Below are 8719 nucleotides of genomic sequence, written 5' to 3' on the forward strand. Positions count from 1 at the left end.
GAGCCCAATGCAGGGCTTCAACTCATGAAGTGTGAGATCATGACCTGAGTCAAAGTCGGACACTTAACTGACTGAGCCACCCAAGCACCCCTGTAACAATTTTTTAATATCTGGAAGGTGTACCTTCTCTCCCTTCCCCATTGCTCTTTTTCAGAATTTGCCTAATTATGTGGGGTTTTTTTTGTACTTTACCTTTAGAATAAGTTTGTCAATTTCCCCCAAAATAAAAATTCTCCTGGCATTTTTATAGAGATTATTTAAAATTATAAATTAATTTGGGAGATATGTCCTCTTGAGTCTTTCACAAATATGGCATTTGTATTTGTTCAGATTTTCTTTTGTGATCCTCACTGGTGCTTTAAAGCTGTTCACTATTCAGTTCTTCACATTTTTTGTTAAGTTCCTAACCAGGTATTTTTCCCCCTCCTCTATTGTAAATAGATTTTTTTTCCTTTGTATCACTTTACAGGACATTTTGTGTATATATGTATATGTGAAGATTCTTAATTTCATAATTTTGTACCTAGCCACCCTAATGAATTTTTTAAATGTTTATTTATTTTTGAGTGGGGGGCACATGAGCAGGGGAGGGGCAGAGAGGGAGGGAAACAGAGGATACAGAGGATCCGAAGCGGGCTTCACACTGACAGCAGAGAGCCCAACTTGGGGCTTGAACTCACGAACCCTGTGAGATCATGACCTGAACCGAAGTTGGACAGTTAACTGACTGAGCCACCTAGGAGCCCTGTAAATTATTTTATTTGTAGTATTTCTTAAATTATTTCTTTTGGATTTTCTAGGTGTACAATCATATTATCTACAAATGATATGTTTATTTCCTTTTCAAGGTCTATAATTGAAGCTACATTTTTAAAATGTTATAGTAAGGGGCGCCTGGGTGGCTCAGTTGGTTGAGCGTCTGACTTCGGCTCAGGTCAGGATCTCGCAGTTTGTGGGTTCGAGCCCCATATCGGGCTCTGTGCTGACAGCTCAGAGGCTGGAGCCTGCTTTAGATTGTGTCTCCCTCTCTGCTTCACCCCCACCCCCTCTCTCAAGAATAAATAAAGAATAAAGACTTAAAAAAAAATTTTTTTAAATAAAGTGTTATAGTAATACCTCTTATGTAGAAGGGGCTCTAGGGGACCCCAAGGTACAAACCCTAGGGTAGGGAGGAAACATTGGCAATTGGAGCTTTGGAACCTTGGGAGTGGGTTTTATATTTTTCTCTTTTGTTTCCTCTAGATGTGAAATCTGGGAGCTATACAGTGTTACAAGTGGTGGAAGCCCTTGGGTAAGAGCCTGCCTGTAGAGCCCCCTTCTCCAGCCCTGCCCGTGCACTCTGAAAAGGTTATTTTGTACACTGCTGCTTTCCTGGACCTCACTGGTTCTGAATTTCTCCTACTGTAGCTCAGTACCCTCCTTTCCTGTCAGTACCTCAGTCTAAGTCTATGTTTCTCTTGGTAAAAGTTAGATGCCACCTGACTAAAGTTCTTAAGGAAGTGTTGGAAGTTCCTGGATCAGCCCATAACTTTGGAGTGCAATAGGTGGTTGAAGGCCATCAAGTGTTATTTAATTAGAGCTGGGATTCCTCCTGTGCCTCTTAAAGACATCTACCTGCCCCCACGGGATTCTAGTCAGTGTGGCTCTGACTCAGACCTGCTCGTGGGCCCTGCCTGGGGATTTGCCAGGAAGCTGACCTTGCACCAGATCCTCACTATAGGAAAAGGCTTGAGGAAAAAGCTGGAAGATCAGTGTAAAACCAGATATCCAAGCACCAGAGGAAGTATGTACTTGTTGTTCGATGCCTGCTTTTCTCCTATTTCATACTTGGTAGACCATCTAAATTGACAAGTCTTATTTGCTAAGGTTGTTAACTGTCACAGGCAGCTTGTCTTCTGAAACAGAAAACTAGAAGAGTGGGAGCGTGGGATGGAATACAGGTCACTATTATGCCTCTCTTGCACATGACAGACTATTTGGCCTTTCTACTCCTGTGGCCTTGATCCATTTAAAAAAATAAATAAATAACTCCTTTATTTAGATGTAATTCATAGGACATAAAGTTCATTATTTTTTGTGTATTCATGCAACCCTCAATCAACTTTTGAACATTTTCATTACCTCAGAAAGAAACCCGATGCCCATTAGCAGCCACTCTTCAGTCCCTCCTCTTCTCAGCCCCTAGCAACCACTAATCTACATTCTGTCTCCGTGGATTTGCTCGTTTGGGAAATACTGTATAAATGGAACCATATATGTAGCCTTTGTGACTGGCTACTTTGATTTAATATATGTTTTCAGTTTATCCCTGTTGTAGCTCTTGTTAGTACTTCATTTCTTGCTGAAGAATAGTCTTGCTGAATTATATGAATATCACATTTTGTTTAACCATTCATCAGGTGATGGATGGATATCATGGTTGCTTTCAAATTTGGGATATTCTAAATAATGCTGATATGAACATTTATGTGTCTTGGTCTATTTTTAAACACCCAGTTTTCTACTTCTTAACAGGGTCCTTTCAACAGATCCTATTCTATTCCTGTCAAAAGTGATTTTATTTTTGCCCCTTTACGCCTAGGTGCAGACACCCTTATCCTTGAGATTTCAGTCAGATGTCCTAGTCCGTTCTCCTTCAGAAATCTTCTACTTCGTACATTAACTTGCTTAGATTTCTTCAAGTATGTTTAAATGTAATCTCTATAAGAGCTATCTTGAAGATAAGTTACCTTATTGTTTCAGTCTAGGTTTTCCAATTCAATAATCCTGAGTAGTTAAAACTTTTGTTCTGACTTCTTACTTTTTAAATTTCCAGTTATAAAGTTTTTCCCCCCTAAGACCCCCATTGCTCTCAGTGTTTTTTTCTTAGCAGCAGTATATTTATTCTCCTGTTTGGGTAGAAGTTGCTGCTGCCCGTGATCTGTTGAGCCCTGTGAGTAGCTGCTAAGCTCTGTTTCAGAGGAATGTCACTATCATATAAGAGTAAGCCTGATACCCAGTCAGTGTCTGGAAATGGATACTTCTGTTGGCTGTGGTGTCAGATGAGCCTCTAATGAATGCCAGATCAATCTGGGGATTGGCCCTTTAGGCTCTGGCTTTACTATTATCTATAATGCTAAGTACCTATAGAACACCTTTCCTGGGCTGGATTCCATGCGCAGGGGGTGAGCGTGACTGATTTCAAAATATTTATGCCTTCAAAAGTTTGAACAGTGTTACATCAGACTCTCTGTACCCTACTTTTCCCCAGGTCGTCTCTAGAGAATCCAGAACCCCGAACTCGGGCACGAGGAATCCAGCTTCTGTCACAGGTGCTACTCCAGTGCCACTCCTTGCTCCTGGAGAAGGAAGGTACTGGCATCACTGGTAGGAGTGTCTTCCTGGATTGCTGAGCCAAGGCCTTCCTTGTTTGTTCAAGCCAACTTTACAGGGAGGGAAGAAAAAAGGGAGGGCACAAGGAATCTGTGAACCACTAATTCAGCATCTTCATTCCTCACTGGTATATGTGGCAGAGATGATAAGAATTGAGACTAAAGACACTAGGATTTCAAATGTAGCCTTAGACGTTACTTATTTACTTATTTTAAAGTTTATTAATGTTTATCTATTTAGAGAGAGAAAGAGCATGTGAGCGGGGAAGGGCAGAGAGAAAGAGGAAGAGAGAGAGAATCCCAAGCAGTCTCCATGCTGTCAGCTCAGAGCCAGAGGCAGGCTCAATCCCAGGAACCATGAGATCATGACCTGCACCAAAATCAAGAATCAGACACTTAACCAGCTAAGCCACCAGACACCCCTCCTTAGACATTTTTACATTCTATAGCATAGTAGTGGGCAAACTACAGCCTGTTTTTATTAGCGTATGGCCACAACTGTATAGCCGCTTTCTGTTACAGTGGCCCCAAGTTGAGCAGAGTTGAGTAGTTATAACCAGTAGTATGTCCTGCAAGCCTAAAATATTTACTATCTGGCCTTTTGAGAAAGTTTGCCAATTCTGGTTCTATAGGAAGGAAGTTCTGGGTTGGAAAGTGGGTTCAAATGCGGACCTATGTGAGAGTGGATAATAAAAGATGTTCACCTATTTTCCTGACTGATCAAGGTACCCTCAAATGGGAGGGCATGGGACATATCTCTTAGTGAAGGAGAGAATTTGTAGTAGAGGCCAAATAGGAACAGCCTTTACAAAGTTTGGGAAGGAGCCTGTGTAAAATAATGGCTGCATTTCTGATTTGTGCAGTGATCCACCTGATCCTGTTCTATGAGAACCGGCTGAAGGACCATCATCTTGTGATCCCATCTGTCCTGCAAGGTTTGAGGGCACTTGTGAGTTCTCCTTTTTTCATTACATACTGTGTTTGCAGGAGCCTTTTTCCAGTGAATTCTGTCCTTGTTTTTGGGCGTGAGACTCCCACATGTTGAGGAGCAGATGCCCAAGTGGGGAATAAACTAGTGTCAGCCAGTTTCACTTCTGTTTTTAGTCTAGCGATTCTAAGTATTTTGGGGGGACTGGAATTCAGAACCAAAGTGGAAGGAGCTGCAGAGAACTAATCAGCTCAAGAAAAGGAACCATCTATCTCACTCTTAGCACTTCTTCTTGACTTGGATGTTGTGATTCCCACTATAGCTAATTAGGCCTGTTCGGGGGATTGTATCTTGAAGGCTAGAATTCCCTCAGTGCTCACACATCTCTTCTTCTCCCCCAGAGTCTATGTATGGCTCTGCCCCCAGGGCTGGCTGTTTCTGTGCTTAAAGCCATCTTCCAGGAGGTTCATGTCCAGGTGAGTGATCACAGTCACTATCATATTCTCCTGTCTCCCAGCCCTGACATAACCAGGATTAGGTGGCAAAAATAACGCCTTCTAATTCCTGAACTTTTTCAGATCCCTGACCATGTTTACATGCTAGTCCTAGCTACTATATAAGGAGAGGGAGCCATGCTATTATGTCTGACCTGTGTCCTCTTAAACCTAAAGAAAGTAAAACAGACAGGTTTTGGTTATTGGCTCCACTGCTGTAACTAGTAGTCCAATAGCCATAGCCTTTCTCTGCATTCCTTCTTAGGCTCTTCTTATACTAGTATAAAGAGCACTGTCCACCTAGAGATTGTGAAGCAGGAAGTAGTTTTGTCAGCTTAGGTATTCTTTGAGTACTTTACTTACTTCTGGTCTCTTCCACCTCCAAGTCCCTGCCTCAGGTGGACCGACACACAGTCTACAGTATCATCACCAACTTCATGCGAACCCGGGAAGAAGGTAAAAGGCAGAGTTCTTTGGCAAGTCTGAAGCAAGCATATCCTTTTCCCCTCCATTACCAGGATTCATGTTTAGTCTGGAAGTCATATAGGAGAGATAATACTCTGAAAAAGAATGAAAGGAAACTGAGGAGGTCCTCACTCCCCAGTAAACTAAAGGAAGGATAGAGTATGGGCTGATCTTACCTAAAGAGGGTGCCTGGGTAGCTCAGTAGGTTAAGCGTGGACTCTTAATTTTAGTTCCTGAGATGGAGCTTTAGTTCCTGAGATTCATGCTGTCAGCGGAGCTTGCTTGGGATTCTCTTTCTCCCTCTCTCTCTGCCCTTTCCCCACTCATGTTCTCTCTCAAGATAAGTAAATAAACTTAACAAAAAAAAGGGGCGCCTGGGTCGATTAAGTGTCCAACTTCCGCTCAGTTAATGATCTTGTGGTTTGTGGGTTCAAACCCCGCATTGGGTTTTGTGCAGGCAGCTCAGAGCCTGGAGCCTGTTTCAGTCTGTGTCTCCCTTGCTCTCTGTCCCTCCCCCACTCATGCTGTCTCTCTCTGGTTCAAAAATAAAAAATAAAAAACTTAACAAAAAGAAACTCTTACCTCTCAGTTATAAATTGCACATCTCTTCTTCATTATGCACTCTCTCAGAATAGGAAAACAAAAGAGTCTGCTCTGGGAAACAGCTAAGGTGGGACAGTGATTGTAGATGGAAAACCCAAGCCAGAAGAAAGCCCAGCTTTCTATTTTGAGGGAGGATAGTGACCTGTTCTCTCCTCTCCAGAGCTGAAGGGCCTAGGAGCTGACTTCACCTTTGGCTTCATCCAGGTGATGGATGGGGAAAAGGATCCGCGAAATCTTCTGGTGGCTTTCCGCATCGTCCATGATCTCATCTCTAGGGACTATAGTCTGGGTACGTCCTTGTAGCTTTGAATTAGCTGGTTGGGGCTTGTCAGATGAGTGAAAATTAAAAGTTGACCTCATTGTTTCTCTGTTACCTTAGGACCCTTTGTGGAGGAGTTGTTTGAAGTGACATCTTGTTACTTCCCTATTGATTTTACCCCTGTAAGTAGCACCTTTCAATCATTTGTTCATTTGTTCATTCATTCATTCAAATATTCATTGAGTACCTCCTGTGAATCAGGTCCAGTTCTAGGCACTGAGGACACAGCAGTGAACAAAGGAGACAGTCTGTGCCCTTGTGAACTTAAATTTTAGTAAACTGGAAATGGAAAAGCATTTGCCATCAGAGGAAGGAGTCATTTCAGCGGTTACTCGGTTCCTTAAGCTCCTTAACAATGTACTTAGTGTGCCAAGGGCTACAGGATTGTAAAATGTGGTTTCTGCCCTTGAAGACTAAAACATTTAAGTAACAGTATGAGATTATGAATCAAAACAAGTGGTGTTCTAATTGTTCAGAGAAGACTGAGTTCATTGTGAGCTCGAGTAGGCAGGAAATGACTTCATAGATGAGATGAGATTTCAGTTGGTTTCTAAGGAATGAGACGATCCTGGAGTCTGAGAGAGGATCTCAGGCAAAGGAAACAAAATTGACAAAACAAAGAAGACACAACTGAGTGCAGTATATGCAGCATGCTCTGACCGTGACCCCCTGGGACCTTCCTCCTGCTCTGCATCTTGATTTCCCTTCTGTGTCCAAAAACTCAGGATCTCCTCACTGTGTGGGTATGCATGCATATGTGTACTGCAAGCATTAGTGGTTTTGAAGAAATGAAAGGAGTTTCTATGACAGCACACCAAATAGCATCTGAGTATTGACTCTTACTGCCTTTAAAGTTACACAGCCATCTTTGCCACGGGGGATTGCGTACCAGCTTATTCCAGTTGACACCATGGTCCTTAGGGCCACCTCTCCTGAATTTCTCTTCATCTCTTTTGTAATCAATGTCACTATTTCTAATTCAGAAGAACTTACGCCTTTGAAATCTTGAAAGCTCTTTGTTAGGGCACCAGGTTTCTGTTTTTGCTTTATTTTATGTTTGTTTTGAAAAAATAATTCATTAAATGATCCAAAACCTAAAAAGTACAAAAAGGTGAAAATCTGTCTACCACCATTTCTTTTCTCTGTTGTCAACTGTTTTATAAATTAGGTCTGTATCTTACAGAACTTTTTCATCCATACGTAAGCAAATGCTCCCCTACCAATGGCAGTGTATATATGCACTTTTCCTGTACTTGGTCTTTTTCACTTAGTATATCTTGGACAGTGTTCCATATCAGTATTAAGTTAGCCCTTTATTCTTTATGGCTGTGTAGTATTCCTTTCAATGGAAATACCTAATTAATTTTACTGGTCCTCTACGGGATAAAGGTTGTTGCTAATCTTATGTTGTTACAGGCAACACTGCAACTTACATATCCTGTACATGCATCATTTCGGATATATATGTGGGTAGAACAGTAGGATAAATTCCTAAAAGTGGAATTGCTGGAATATATGCATTTCTAATTTGGGGGCAGGAAAGAGTATGTCATTCATTTTTTGATATGTAATAGAGTGAGCACGATTCAACAAAAGATAGAGAGTGAAGCCTTTTTATACCCCTTGACTGCCAACCATCCGTTTTCCTTTTAAAGATGATAATTGCTCCCAACTGCTTATGTATTTTCTCAGATATTCTACACAAAAAAAGTTATATATAATGGTAGGAGAATGTCTCTTATTCGAGTCGATTTTTTTAAGGAAGCTTTACACCCAACATGGGCCTTGAATTCATAACTCCAAGATTAAGAGTCACATACTCTACCTACTGAGGCAGCCAGGTGCTGCTCAAGCAGAATTTTGTATGTTGTTCTGCACTGCAGTCTGTATGGGAAGCAGAAAACTCTTGTCAATTAAAATAAGAGACACCTTTTGAGGAGGGCACTTGTTGGGATGAGCACTGGGTGTTGTATGGAAGCCAATTTGACATTAAATTATATTTAAAAAATAATAAATAAAAATTGGGAAAAGCCTACTCAAAAAGGTTTGCAACTGGCAGCACCAGGTGCCTTTGGATTCTGTTGTCTTGGCACTATTAAGTCATTTCTTTTCATCTCCTTTTTAGCTTCTAAAATTTTATTGTTAAAATCTCTTATTAATCTATTGTTTTTTCAACTTTAGCTTTATGTCTTGGTTTTTAAATTATTTTTAATTTTTTTTTAAGTAATCTCTGCACCCAGTATGAGGCTTGAACTTATGACCCTGAGATCCAGGAGTCACATGCTCTACCAACTGAGCCAGACAGGCACCCCTAGATTTATGTCTTTTTTTCTTACTGTTTATGTATTTATTTTTGAGAGAGAGAGAGAGAGAACATGCACAAGTGGGGGAGGGGCAGAATCTGAAGCAGGCTCCAGGCCCTGAGCTATCATCACAGAGCCTGATGCGGGGCTCGAACCCACGACCATGAGATCATGACCTGAGCCGAAGTCAGATGCTAAACTGACTGAGCCACCTAGGTGCCCCCGGACTGACTTTT

General features: G+C 41.5%; 1 protein-coding gene and 1 long non-coding RNA gene across 3 annotated transcripts in view; one reads left to right on the forward strand and one right to left on the reverse strand.

Moving 5' to 3' along the window:
* MMS19 (MMS19 cytosolic iron-sulfur assembly component) overlaps positions 1 to 8719 on the forward strand; it is a 33187-nt gene that overhangs the window by 12553 nt on the left and 11915 nt on the right. For both annotated transcript variants that reach the window (XM_077779075.1, XM_077779080.1), the window contains exons 2-8: positions 1243 to 1291; positions 3251 to 3351; positions 4235 to 4320; positions 4701 to 4775; positions 5180 to 5249; positions 6022 to 6150; positions 6241 to 6302. In XM_077779075.1, coding sequence (XP_077635201.1) covers positions 1243 to 1291; positions 3251 to 3351; positions 4235 to 4320; positions 4701 to 4775; positions 5180 to 5249; positions 6022 to 6150; positions 6241 to 6302 — 572 coding nt within the window. The remainder of the gene's footprint in view (positions 1 to 1242; positions 1292 to 3250; positions 3352 to 4234; positions 4321 to 4700; positions 4776 to 5179; positions 5250 to 6021; positions 6151 to 6240; positions 6303 to 8719) is intronic.
* Positions 3613 to 6026, reverse strand: LOC144244000 (uncharacterized). The gene is made up of 3 exons (XR_013338815.1): positions 5841 to 6026; positions 5157 to 5353; positions 3613 to 3741 (listed from the first exon to the last, which is right to left on the reverse strand). It is a non-coding gene; the product is annotated as an uncharacterized LOC144244000 (long non-coding RNA).

The sequence above is a fragment of the Crocuta crocuta genome, unplaced genomic scaffold (assembly GCF_008692635.1).
Source record: "Crocuta crocuta isolate KB4526 unplaced genomic scaffold, BGI_CrCroc_1.0 scaffold170, whole genome shotgun sequence".
Lineage (NCBI taxonomy): Eukaryota > Metazoa > Chordata > Mammalia > Carnivora > Hyaenidae > Crocuta > Crocuta crocuta.